At 43.3% G+C, this 14,138-nt stretch overlaps 1 protein-coding gene and 1 long non-coding RNA gene across 3 annotated transcripts; both read left to right on the forward strand.

Moving 5' to 3' along the window:
* The first annotated feature begins 41 nt into the window (after window positions 1–41).
* LOC102087141 (cytochrome c oxidase assembly factor 7) lies at window positions 42–5,063 on the forward strand. Of its 2 annotated transcripts, XM_065072156.1 has the most exons (4): window positions 42–179; window positions 3,057–3,210; window positions 3,290–3,430; window positions 4,471–5,063. In XM_065072156.1, exons 2-4 carry the CDS (start codon window positions 3,105–3,107, stop codon window positions 4,917–4,919), a joined length of 696 nt encoding a protein of 231 aa, XP_064928228.1. In that variant the 5' UTR covers window positions 42–179; window positions 3,057–3,104; the 3' UTR covers window positions 4,920–5,063. The 2 variants fall into 2 exon arrangements, with proteins under 2 accessions (XP_064928228.1, XP_064928230.1); XM_065072158.1 differs by lacking the exon at window positions 42–179 and having other exon boundaries at window positions 2,961–3,210.
* A 3,937-nt stretch (window positions 5,064–9,000) lies between these two features.
* Window positions 9,001–13,576, forward strand: LOC135580109 (uncharacterized). The gene is made up of 2 exons (XR_010474288.1): window positions 9,001–9,337; window positions 13,081–13,576. It is a non-coding gene; the product is annotated as an uncharacterized LOC135580109 (long non-coding RNA).
* The last annotated feature ends 562 nt before the right edge of the window (window positions 13,577–14,138 follow it).

Consider the following 14,138-nt stretch of genomic DNA (forward strand, 5'->3'; position numbering starts at 1 on the left):
GGGGCCGCGCCAGGAACGCGCTGCTGGAGGGAGCGGGAACCCTGAAATGAGGTGTGAGGAGGTGTGCCGGGAGAAGAGGCGGTTACACAGCACAGAGCAGCGGCCTCGCGTGTTACAGCCTGGGGGACACCGCCTCGGACTGCTTTCGGTTTTGGGCCCCTCACCATAAGAACATCGAGGTACTTAGAGAGTGCGGAAGAGGTGACAAAGCTGGTGGTCTGGAGCACAAGTGTGATGAGGAGCGGCTGAGGGAACCGGAGGGTTCAGCCTGGAGAACAGGAGGCTGAGGGGAGACCTTATCGCTGTCTACAACTGCCTGAAAGGAGGTTGTAGCATGGAGGGGGCTGGTCTGTTCTCCCAAGTAGCAAGTGATAGGATGAGAGGAAATGGCCTCAAGTCGTGCCAGGGGAAGTTTAGATTGGGCACTAGGAAAAAATTCTTCAAGGAAAGAGTTGTCAGGCATTGGAACAGGCTGCCCAGGGCAGTGGTGGAGTCACCATCCTTGGAGGGGTTTAAAAGGCGTTTAGACGAGGTTCTTAGGGACGTGGTTTAGTGCTAGAGTTAGGTTAGGTTATGGTTGGACTCGATCTTGAGGGTCTCTTCCAACCAAAATGATCCTGTGAGTCTACGTTTTTTGGAACAAGGGTGAAGTGATGCCAAAGCGCCAGTAGGACCGTCTGAGGAGCAGCTGCTGAGGCTGGAGCGCCTGTATTGCTGTTCCTGAGCTTTGGGGAACCTCTCACAGCCAGGAATTCAAGGGCAGCTTTGTGCAGGTTGCTCACAGGTTAACCTCTGTGATTTAAATGTTTCCTGCCCAACCTAGTTTCTTCTGGAAATATGAACAATAACCTCTGGTACAATAGGCTTTGCCACCTGCTTGGAAGCTGGTGAAGAGCTTGGCCATAAGCTTTTATACAAAATAATTTTGGGCTTTGATACAGTAGTAGTGACGAAAACCTGTCTCCTACCAAATACATACTATAATCTATTGTGGGTAAAGGGAATACAGTTATCTTTTTGTTTCAAGATACAAAGTAAAGAGTGATACAATTACCCTGTCCAAGTAAAATGAAATTATGAAGAGTTTACAGTTAAACCTTTTCAGGAATTGCTGATTTTACACACAGCAGCTCTAAATAATATTTGTTTGCAAACCAGCAAAACACACAAATATTATGGAACAACTGTTAAAATTATTTATGTTTCTGTCATTTGAAGATGACAAAATATTCTACAAGTAATATCGAATACATCAAAGTTTAGGGACTACATAACAAAGGCCAGTTATAGTCCCAATTCTTTAGATTAGGATGTTGACACAGAGAAAACAAATTACATCGGTATCAGAAACTGCAAAGACAAAATCCCACGCAGAACAGACTCTTCAAGGATTTAGGCCAACAAAGTCAAATAATTTCAACTGACCCTGAAATTTTTCAAAGCCAGATTTTCAGAGAAACAGCATCACTGGTACAAAAGCAGTTCATCTTCCAAAGACCTTCTGCAGAACAGGGGACTCGACACAAACGTTCTCAGGCAGCAGTCAGCACCACCCAAACTACCTGTAGCTTCTTACTTGTGTTCTCATGGCATCTCAGTGGTTTGGGTCGATACATTTTGAAAATAAGATTTTAGACAATGTGTCTTAACTTCAATACTGAAAAGGTGAAAAGTTTTAAGGAAATACTATCGCAATGAAGTTAGCAGAAGCTTTGTAACTGGGATTTTGGCAGCCAGCCTGGCAGGCTATGCCATCAGCGATGGTACTCACAATTATCTCCAGCAACAGACAGCTCCCTATGGGAGCTCATAGACAGGGTTTAACTGAGTTTTATTTATCCCAAAAGTTTGACAAGTTGGCGTTATGTTACTGAAATAATCTCAAATATCTTTGAAATTCATTTTAACTCAAATGTCCCTTGAAGTTAATCTTAAGTGTTCTCTGAAATGAATTTTAATGCTAAGTAACATGTAACATTTCAAATGTACTGCTATACTCTCAGAAAATTCAGTTTGTGCTCAAATCTGCTGGAACTGGATAGTGTGCCATATTTTGTGGTAAATATCCTAATATCACATGTGGTTTAAATTAATCCATAACTAGAGAACTAGACTTTGTTGTGTGGTGTTAACAACCGTGGCACTGCCTGCTCAGGGTTCCGTCTCTTCAAGAAGCATCTTTAAGATTTTTTGTTGTATCACAAAAAAGAGCGGTTGCTGCTAACAGTCACAGCTCCACAGTTATAAAATTGAGTTTAAAATTATTTAGCTGTTAATCCAAGACAAAAGCACGCAGGCAGCGAGTTGGGGAATTGGTAAAGCAGCCCTCGCTTCTAGGCGCTGTGTAGTCTATTCATGTGTGTGTTCATGTGTGCACTCATGTCTCAACCCACGGATTTGATTGTTGTGAATAAAACCTCATGAAGTAAAATACGAAAAACCGTATTATTGCTTAAAACCTATGAATTGTCAGTCTCTGGTGAGGGAGAGATGAGGCAGAGCAGCCCAGCACAGGGACCTGCACTGCTGAGCAGCCCCGAGGGTGGGCAATCAAAACAATTAAACAGTATTCCCTGAAAATAAACAGTTTCAGAGCAAATATGAGGCCTTGGTACTTATTTTTAAAACGTTCTTTAAGCTTCAATGATTGTTTGCTGCTACCCTTATCTACAGTCATGCTGAAGAAAGCTATAGCTCAATGGAAAGCTAAATGTATTCACGAGGTGTTAATGTCTACATCTTATTATTCGCAGTCTTTCAGAGGAAGCCAAAGTAACTGCCAATAGCGCTATGCCAGAAACCAGTTTCTATACCAACAGTGTTGCTTGAGTATGCGATGAACTGGTTCATTCTAAAGTGGTGCCGGGGCCGGCCGGAGGATCAGGGGGTCTCAGGAGGGGCCGGGGAACTGGCGGCCCCGCCACAGCGGCGGGCGGGCTCGGGGGTGGGCCCGGGCTCGGGGATGGGCCCATCGGGCCCAGGCTCCGGGATGGGCCCGGGCTCCGGGATGGGCCCCGGCGGGCGGCGCCGCAACGATCGCTCGGCGCTCGCGGCAGGCGCCACATCGGTCGCTCGGCACTCTGGGCCGGCCTGGCAGCTCCGGCATGGCCGCGATCATCAACCTGGAGGACGAGGAGGAGGTGAGGAGCTACCTGGAGAACCTGCACGTGGAGTACAGCTACCAGTGCTTCAAGGAGAAGGACCCGGACGGTAAGCGGGCCCACCGTCACCCCTTGCCCGCCGCCCCGGGGCTCGGCGGGAGCCTCAGCCCCCTCCCCGTGCCTTGCAGGCTGCCAGCGCCTCGCCGACTACCTGGACGCCGTGAAGAAGGACTTCGTGGCGGCGGCGCGTGTGCTGCGCGACAACTGCGAGGCGCACGGGCACAGCGAGAGCTGCTACAAGCTGGGGGCCTACCAGGCCATCGGGAAAGGTGAGCGGGGGCAGTGCTGGTTACCCGCCTGCCAGCCCTCCGGGGTCCCTGTTCTGCCCCCATGGCCGCGGTTACCGCCGGCCCCTCCTGCCTGGGACCCGCCACTCGTGCCCCAGCCGCTGGTGGCTTGGGCGGCGTGGCGGGTCCGTCACCCGCAGCTCAGAGGGCACCGGTCCACCCTGCCACGGTGGGCACCGGCGTGGGGAGGGCACCTGGTGCCCCTGGGGGAACAGCTGCTGCTTTTCCAAGGGTGCCAAACACCGGCATTTCCTCCTGACCTTGAAGGAGGAACTACCGGTCCAGCCCCTTTTATGGTCATGTAATAAAAGCTGGAGAAGGGTGGAAAAACCTTAAATTGCTTCCTTCTGAAGGAACACCTTTAGGTTAACCACCTGTATCACTGTTTTATAATTATGCCTGTGTAAGTGGTAGGTATGTCCAGTGTTGAATGTTGCTGTGTGTTCTGTTCTTAAAACTTAGATTTCTTCTCACCTCTCTGTTGTTTTTTAGAGAAAGTAAGGCAGAAATAAACTTACAGATTGGTAATAGTGTTCACATAAGTAGGCCCCAAGTCTGCTCAAAATGTATCTGCTGGTAGGGTAATGGGAAGCAGTTAAACTAGAGAGGCTTCTTCCAAACGACAATTCAAGGAAGGAACATACTTTTACAGTAGTTCAAAACTAGTAACAATCTTAGTGTACCTATAGATATACTGGCAAAATAGTACTTTACCTAGTGTAAGCTATTAAGAAATCCATAGATGTAGCCTTGGAAATGATGTTTTGTGGTTTGGGTTTGTTGGTTTTGTCTGTATAAGTTGTGACTACTGGGGAGTGGAGGAGGGTTTCCTACCTGGAAGACATCAGCAAAACCTTTGTGAGACAACGACAGTGCCTCTGAAGGCCTAAATTTTGTCTGCAGCATCTGAAGTGAGGGATGCTGCATTTCCCAAAGAGCACTGGGAAGCATGCTGCCGAGCAGAGAGCTCCCGTCCGCTTTAGCATGTCCTTACAGTAATCTTGTGGTTTCTTGGCTGACAGGAGGACTCGACCCAGATCTGAAAGCTGCTTACAAGTCTTTTATGAAGTCATGTGAGAAAGGTGGGAAGAAGTCAGTAAATGCATGTCATAACGTTGGGCTCTTGGCCCATGATGGGAGAGTAAACGATGATAAACCTGACCCTGTTGTCGCTAGAGACCATTACACAAAAGCCTGCGATGGCAATTTTGCTCCTAGCTGCTTCAACCTCAGCGTGATTTATCTTCAGGGGGCACCGGGGGTGCCTAAGGACATGACCCGTGCCTTGGAGTACTCGCTGAAAGGGTGTGAGCTGGGTCACGTGTGGGCTTGTGCCAACGCCAGCCGAATGTACAAACTGGGAGATGGCATTGAGAAGAATGATGCTAAGGCAGAGGATTTGAAAAACAGGGCAAAACAGCTGCATAAAGAACAGAAAGAAGCCTCAAGTTCTATAGCGTTTGGGGAGTAAAACTGCCAGTTGCATTTATTAAGACGGCAGTTTTAAATGGCAAATGAACTTGTCATAGAAATCGTGAGCCTACAGTTTTCAGTCATAATAAATAAATATCCTGCATTTGCATATGCAAATAAACATTTTTGTGGATGCAACAAACATGATCAACTCTGCTGTGCCTTTCTACATTTTTAAATACACAGGTTCTTAAGTGTATTGCTTAGATTCCTCATCTTCTTTAAGGAAGACAAAATCATCTGAGCTTTTGGAAGTTTGTCCCTATGGTTTCAAGTAAGAAATTAGTCCATAGCATCCTGTTTTTTTAACTCCACTGCAAATATTTATAACCAGGAACTGTGATTGTGTATTGGGCTCAGGCTGAACAGTTTGCTGCTGTGTAAAGGTTTCTATTCTTCAGAGACTGTCATGAATCCCACATATTTTCTGCACTAACCTCCTGCCAGCACAAGCAGTTCTGCTTTCACATGTTTGAGTCTCACCACTTTCACTTTGAAACCATGCTTATTGTGATCTCTTTGGCCACAGAAATTTTGTCCTTTGCTTATCCTGTCAGCTTTGTTAACTGTGAGAAGTTTGTCCAGGCTCCATGTTGACCCGGGCAGTGCCTCTTGCTGTCTGTGACCTTTCCACGTCTGGGGGGGATGTGCTGCTTCACATCCTGAAAGTCTGAAATTTCCCCTGGTCAACTTAGATCTAGACACATTTAATTCATGTTCCGATGATTCCAACCCCAAAACAGTAATGAGACTCATGACAGCATGTACATAGAGACATCTCTCCCTATAGATATTGAAATGAAATAGGCAGGAGACAAAGGAGCTTAGTGTTGTAGAGGAAATAAGTAAAAGAGCAAAGAATTAGCCTACTGAATTACAGACAAGTATCCAAGGCAGGAGATTCCCTTTCAGACAAGGCACCAGCACAAGTTTTAAATACCTTTAGCCTGAATGTTGTTTTTAGCATCTTCCCAAGTGCTGTCTCACTGTGTGTGAGTTCCATGTGTGCCCAACTGCCTTAGGATTGCTCTCCAACGCACGGTGATTGCTCCTTATTCAATTACACACAAATTGTTTTACTTTCCTGCCAGCCTCTGAAACATTTGGACTGAAATTCATCGATTATATATATGCAATACCCTGAAACAGCAGTCTAAGTAGGAGATTGTATGTAAATGTAGTCATGCACTCATAGGATCTTTTATAATTTTGGTGTGTATAAATGTATGTGAAGTTTGTGAGATGTGTGTGTATGTTTTGCTATAAAATTACTGCTGATTTAGAACAGGAATGTTCTGGCTATGATCTGCATAAAGATACAAACTTACTATTGAAGTAAATTAAGTGGGAGAAAAAAACACTAATTTAGCTGTTGGCACAACTGAAAACAGAATTGTTAGAATCTTATTGCACGTTGTCGCAGGCAGGGCATGTATGAATTAAAGCAATTCTTCCCACTTAACTGCACTTTCATCGGGCTTCTTGCCAGGGATATACTTACTGCTGGAATCAAACCCCAGCGGCGCGGCGTGGTGATGAAATGGGCTCACGGCAACGACAGATGGCAGTACACAAAAAAATTCTTGCATGCTGTCAGTGTAAGGCCTACAGCTTTTGTTTTGAGCAGCCTGCAAAAAAATAGCAGTGACCACAAAAGTGAGATTATTTTTCGTGTTAGTATTTTACGGCATTTCAAGAAGGTAGAGCTCTTTCAGAGGAACACGCTTTGCCTGATTCTTTGCCAGGCACTATTCTGGGCATTTGTTTCACTTGGGAAAGGTAAGTAAATGCTACGTCTGCAGAGTGTAACAGTCTGGTAATAAAACAGTGGGGAGCCATGTGTACAGAAGTCAGCAATTACAGGTGCTCAAGACATTGGAGAACTGGGTGACATTTTAAGCCCTGATCTTTGGTTTTTTGAGCTTCTGAGTGGCTTATTCAGATCATCAATCCAAATGAACCTGCCTCAGCTGAGCAGGTTTTCTTCCACCAGGATTAACAATTGTCAGTGATGCCCCCATGGAACCTCCAGTCAACACTTGGGAGCATCCTCAACAGAAGTGACACACATTGCAGATAATTAAAGCCACATTAAAAGTACATGTTGTAGGGAGTATTTTTCATAGCACTTGAGAGCTCAGAGGCTTGCAGAGTTGAAATATGATAAAATGAACTATTTTCATAAAGGCTGTCAAGTGCATGAGTAACAGGTAAGTTTATGAAGTATCATCCAATTTTGTACCACCAGTTGAAAAGGCAAACCCAAATTAAGGAAGGCTTCTTCGTTGCAGTAAACACCATCAAAAAAGTTTAAAGTGTTTTCAGGCTGTCTCTGAACAGTTTACTGCCTGTTCTGGACACCCCTGTATCTTTTTTTACACAAATATTGATGTTGCTGTAACAGTTGCATTAGATGGGTAAGGCACTCTCCTATTTGACTATTTTACCTCCAAAGTGACAAAGCATCAAAAAGAGAGATCAACCAGTGTCATTTCAGCATATTATAAACTATATGTGGTTAATGCAGTCTGTAGCAGAGACTACAGACTAATAATAGCACTCTATTCTCAACCTAGAGATTATGTTCAGGAGATGTAATCAAAATCTGTTAAGAGGTGAAAATTGTACTGCAAATCTTGGGTTATAACCATCTTGCTCTGATTTTGCAAGAGTATTACCAAAAGGCTGATCTGTGTGCTTGCTCTTTTTACCTGATCTTACAAAGGCTAAATTTTATGGCCTCTTGAGAAGAAAATTGTTCCTCCAAAGCCTCTGAGGTCATAAAGAAACAGTGATAGGTATGTGATCATGATAGCATACTTTGATCTCTTCAAGTTTAGTGAACTGTCTAAGAAATAAAGGAGTTTATCTCAGCTTCACAGCTCCTAAACCACTGTCTGCTTTCTCTTCCATTTGCTTGTATTGATCTAAGCGTACAGACAACCTCCTTTAATCCCGCAGCAATATACTTCAGAAGAAATGGTGACCAACTCTAATTAATTAAATAGTCTTATGAATATATGGCTTTAAATGATGAAAGCATTCGCTGCAGGATGCTTCTTGCAGCTGTGAAAACATCGCCAGTGAAGTACTGGTTTTGTACCGAGATGTGAAAACCAGCGGCGCCACATCGTGTTGTGTCGTTAAGTGTCATTTGGATTAATTCTGGACAAAAGATGCTCTCAGGTAAAGAAGCCACATGACGTTGTAGAAACAGAAAAACAGACTTGTTCTGGTGGTTCTGTTTCTGTGTTCTATTGTAATAAAAGCAGTTTCACAGCTTGTTTGCCTTTTATTCAGCCCTCAGCAACAACTCCTCTCTGCAAGGTACGTGTTGTTGTAGCTGTACACATCCACCCAGATGGACAGTCTGGGAGACTTTGTGTAATTGCCACTCCAAGAAAGCAAAACAATAATGTTCCTTCTTACAGCACCAGTTTTTTGTTCAGTGCAGAAAGAAATTCAGTCTGTCGGCAATTTTTCAGTTCTTCATGTGAGAACAACTCTCCCAAGTAGCTCTTCTCTTCTTTTGGTAGATGAAGAAGGAAGAATTTCTCCTTCCCTTGTGCTTCCCAGCATCTCATTCTGTAGACCTCAGAATGATACAGTCCCTAGTACATTTCAGTATCAAACACTGATATCCTGCTCTGATTTTTCAGACACTGTATCAACAATATGGCCCAGAAACCACACAAAGCTGTTTCCTCCAAGACTCTCAAGACTTTAGTGATCAATTATTTGCTAGATTTTCAATGTCTTAATTTTGTATGCCGGATCTATAGCCTCCCAGTGCTTTCATTTTTCAGTATCCACACTTGAAGCAAACACAGTAATCACTAATTAGACTCATTTCAGACTATATCACATATTTCTAATTTGTTATTATTGCCTTCTAATCTAACAATGGTTATAATTACCAAAGGTATATTCATTCCAATGAATATACTTCTTACATACACACTTTGTTTCACAGTTTTGTTTGTGATATGGTAATATGGGTTTGTAATACGTTTTCATTTTTGTTTTTTAATCCTTTTTTCCCTTAGATCATTTGCTAAGAAATTTATGTGATATGGAATTATAAAATTAAGACCACTTTGGAGTGCTGATTTCACATGGGGATTTGCGAGCAGCATAATTGTGACACATACATACGCTCCGTGAGTGTGGTGGGAGTTCTCTGTAAGATTTCATTCTCTCTATGCAAAACTGAAACACAGTGCTTTAAATGTACCCTAGAGAGTTTTTCTTAGCAACGGAGAGCCTCCTGGTAAAACAGAAGAGAGACAGAAGATGAAAATCCTGCATGTTTACACAGCAATTGTCACCACAGCATTCGAGTGCGTTTCACCCTGGGAATCATGGAAAACACTGAGCTGCTGTTCAGCTCACAGAGCCGCTACACACGGAGTTGGGGTAAGAGAGCTGGCAAAGGAAAATGTTGTTTGGCTATGATGTAATTTCATAACTTGAAGATGCAGCTAATCTGAATTTAAGTCAGAAGTTTCTTATTCTGACAGTCCTCGTTTGACGCCTAAGGGTCTGGTGTGAGCATTTAATTGTCTCACAAAAAACACTGAAAAGAAGTGAGGTGAGCTGGTTTCCTTCTGACTGGAATCAAACCATGTTCCTGTAGAGCTTCCTACTCAGGAAACTCTTGGGGCTTTGCAACAACCTTTTCTGCAACCTGAGAAGGAAACCTGTATTATATCCATAGGAGATAGGCAGGGAGGACAAAGCATTGAATGGCTTTTGACTTACTTCAGGTCACACGACATCAGTAGAGGCTCAGACTGATTATTCTTCAAACAATATTTAGCGTGGCAAAGACTTGTCGATTCTTCACAAGCCAAGAAACACTAAGATGGGAAACTGGCCTTTGAATGCCATTCCAATAATACTTGTGGAGTATTATTCTGGAAAGATGCAATAGCCACCTTAGAACAAAGGTTATTAATGACTGCTGAAGAGAAAATGTTATAAAGCTGTGGCACTGTTGACACTTCAAGCAGTCTTGCTGTGTTACCTTCAGAAAAATTATTTTGTCTGTAAGTGGAATGTTTTCTCTATGGCATTGTTTTGCTTATTTGTTCTGCAGTTGGTACAAAGGAAATATATAGTATATTACTTGTCAGGCTGGCTGAAATAAAGTGGCATTAGCTGTCACAGCAACCAAACCTGCCTCAGGCTGTTCTTTATGATGAACAGACACTGGGTCTCAGAGAGATTATATAATCTGAGGTGAAAAGCTTCACATCTTTTAGAAACTCTGAGCTTATTCCAAGTTTCTGCTGGGTTTTGTGAGTTTTACACATTCCTCAGAACTCAGGGGCTGATACCAGAGGATGCCAGGGTCTGACTTAGTTACAAAAGCCACGGAATGTGTGAACAAATTCAATACAAGTGATAGTTTCTATAGAAGCAGCACAAAGGTTTTGTTACAGCAAATGGTAAAAGCTTCCCACACCATGTAACAGTTAACCAAAATGTCTCTGCAGCGTACTTGGCTTTGTAATTTCCATTTTCTGTGTATTACAGCATGAAGTGCCCAAGTGGGATGTTTGCTGACTGTTCTGTTCATTGCTCCCACAAGGCTACGGGCACTTCCAGATCCCTCTATCACACTGTAGTGACTGTGCCGATCCATTGATGGTTTAAACTGCAACACAAATTAAAAGCTAGCTAATATAGTTTATACGTGATAGGAGATAAGTGATTTGTTCTAATTCTCTATGAACTTCCTTTTCTCATCTAATGCCATCCTAATATGTATGTTAAACTAAAGCCTATGGTCAGAATGTATTTTCTTATGCAGTATCTGTACGTGTCCCTAGTGATCTTCAGGTAAGAAGGTGAAGCATTCAGTCCTTTCAAATGCAGGATGATTTTGCCTTAAGACATTGTGCAGTTACAAGTTACAACCTAAGGCTACATTTATACCACAGCAGAGCCCTGGAAACATTTTGTACTATTTTCCCCATTCTAATCTTTGGGGAACAATTTCAATAAAGGCTTTTGATCTATTATTTGAATAAATAACCTCCACTTGATTTCAGTGAATATTTTCCCTCAGCATTTTGCAGCACTGAGCCAGAATACGTGCTGTCATTGCAACAGTCAATGACAACTTTCAGTCAAACTGTGGAAAAGTTTTATATAAATCTTAGAAGCACCAGTAGAAACATTGCCGTCTGGAGAGCTCAAGGTGAGATCCTTTGTCAGAGGGCATAGCACAAACGACCTGGGGAAATGGCAAAGAGAGGCAAGCAAAGACACCTGGTGCTCAGGAGCCCACTGCTCACACTGCTGGAGAGCAGCAAGTTTCTGGCTGCTCACTGCTTAGTGCTCTTGAAAGGCATTAATGTTGCCTGGGGACATACGTATGGTGACAGAAAGAGAGTTAGTAACATCTTTTGATGTTTAAGTATGAAAGAACAAAGCTTTTTGATTCAGTTCCTGTTCACAAGGCTGAATCAGAGATATTGTGAGACTGGAAAACATAGAAACTTGAAAACTAATAAGATTGAGCCTTAATACTGGAAAATTTTATTTCAGAAAGATCCTTGTGCAATCTGGGGTATGGGATATTTCTTCTCTGCTTTTGTCGTGACACTGCAAATTGATCAGATGAATGTGTGGAGAGGAGGTGATTGAGTACTCTGTGCGCTTGGAGGCTTGAACTAGTAAGTGACAAACATAAATGCTGTTTCTTGTTAGAAACTGCTATTTGCAATATTGCTCAGCCTATGAATATAGTTAAAACCAAAGGGACGCTGAACACTTTCTGCAGCTCATCAGCTTCCCTCAGCTGAGACCCATGTGGTTGTTTTAAAGGACTTACTGCAGTGTAACTTGGCTTGGCCCAAACAACCCAAGAAGATAGTTCATGGCAGAGCTCTTGAAGAAAAACAGGATCAAAATACTAAAGAGTCTAAAAACAAGGGCGAGTTTACAACAAAAATGAGCCAGAATAAATTGCATAGCAGAGGAATTATTTCTAGCTAAAACTTTCCTGTCCTTATACAAAATGAGATCAACTGATTAATTAATTCAAAGTGAGTTCTATTTTTTCTCATTGCTCAATCAGTAAAAGAAAAGAACAAGTAATTCAGTTTGGCCCTTGAAGTATCTCCTGATCCCAGGAAAGCATCATATCGAACTGCTTTCTTCCCTGATGTCTCCAGAGTGCAGCAAGGCCTACAGTAACGCTGTGTGCAGCAGAATGCCTGCTAGGACTCCTTAGAGATGCTGGACTAACTTGTTTAGCTCCGGAGTGAAACAGATGACGATTTCATGAGCTTTCTCCCATTTATGTGTGTTCCTAAGGGAAATAATCACAATCCAAAGACCATTTTGCTAATTTAACAAAGGAACCAGATCCAGATCTTGGTGTATTCAGATCAGGTCTTTCCTGGAATATAATCCTGAATCGGATCAAATTAGCTCTCAGACATCTGCAAAGTGGACAACCTGAAACAGGAATCGTTCACAAGTTCAAGATCTCTATTAATTCTTCTACAACCCATATAGGGTGAATCTCCCAGCAGGAATATGCCCCTATGGCACTAACACACACCTGTTAATGTACATTTATTAAATAAGGGCCTGTACAGAGTCCCTATCAGGCAGAGAAGGTGAGAGCTGGTTCAGAAATGTTGTCTTTCATCACGGGCTTCTTCACTTTCTGTCTGTAGCCAGGGCTGAACCAGTGAGTAGGTGCACACACAGAGGGAAGTCTGATTTTTGGAAGCTGAGCAAGTTTTTTAGCCGAGATCCAGCTGTGCATTTATTTGATGGGATCACAGTAGTTGTTTGAAGCATTCCAAGAACCCATTAAAGGCTGAAGAGTGTCCTAGCACTTCAGATTGCAGGTGGTCTAAGTGCTTGGAAATCTATATTTAAAAAAACAAACAAACAAACAAAAAACCAACCAAACAAAAAACACAAACACAAAACCGAACAACCTCTAACCCCACAATAAAACCCAAGTGTTCCCATGATCTGGTGAGCCTTTTGTGTTCTGTTCAACTGTGTTTTTCTTATTTTCCTGCAGGAGGACCGTTCCCTTGGCTACCGGTGCTGGCTTCTAATAGTTGGCATTTAGGCACTGGGAGCTAACAGGATTAAAACATTGCTCTGTTTTTCTTTTATTCCTGCAGGAGCACAGGGAACACAACTGGCCCGGTTTCTGGCAGCCAACAGCTCCGGGTGGTACCACCGCATGGAGCTGCGTGATTTTGCCCTGCTGCACCCTTCCCTTCCAGGTGCTGCTCCAGCAGATCTCTGCATTTCTGCTGCCCGCTGCCTTGGCAGAGCTGAGATTTGGGGCTGGTTTCTGTGCCCTCCTGCACAGGAGACAGCACAGATGGATTTGCTGTCAGCCACATGCAGCAGCAGCACATCATGGGGCAGAACATGCACAGCCAGTCTCATGTGAACATGGGGTGCAGGACACAGCAGACACAGCGTTGTGCTATAATCAGTGACTCTTAATCTTTCTGGCTCTCTGTATTAAGGACGTTGTTGCTTTTGCATTAGAGGAATGAGAATAGTCGTCTCCTCCCAAGACCTCAAGGTCCTGCCTTCATTTGCCATCAAGTGCTCCATGAAACTCCATTTCATTAAAATCTCTGTGCAGTGACCTCTGCACAATAACCTGCTCTCTGCCGTCCCTCTGTAGTCTGAGGCTGCTCTCAGCCTCAGCATAATTACTGTTATGCTGAGGGAATCAAATACATATTTTTCTCCATTTGAGTGCCCGGAGCAAACTCATGTCCTTCTGCAGTCATGGAACACAACAAAGGGACCCTGATTAAGAGGGCAAGGTGAGACTTGCTGTCTCTATGGAAACTGGAGACCAGTCTAATGACAGGGCAGATGAGGAACCAAGAACACAGGTCCAGCAGATGAACAGAAACCATCAGATCTCAGACAAATTTGAGAAAATGAGGCCATAAGTGTGGTGGGTGGATGAAGAATTGTATGCTAGGTAGCTGGGAACCTGGTAAGAACCTGTGGTGATTTGTAATCACCAAATCCTGTGGCACTGTAAAAGCAAATACCACTAGTCTGTATTGGGCAGAAAAAGAAGAAAAGTCACAAATACAGAAAGGCCATACTGCTTTCATTTTTTTTTTCTCACGTGTTTTCTATTGTGGCTATACCAGATGCCAATATGAGCAGATCTGATAATTCAGGAACATGCCTGGTGTACATG

Source organism: Columba livia, chromosome 8 (assembly GCF_036013475.1).
Source record: "Columba livia isolate bColLiv1 breed racing homer chromosome 8, bColLiv1.pat.W.v2, whole genome shotgun sequence".
Lineage (NCBI taxonomy): Eukaryota > Metazoa > Chordata > Aves > Columbiformes > Columbidae > Columba > Columba livia.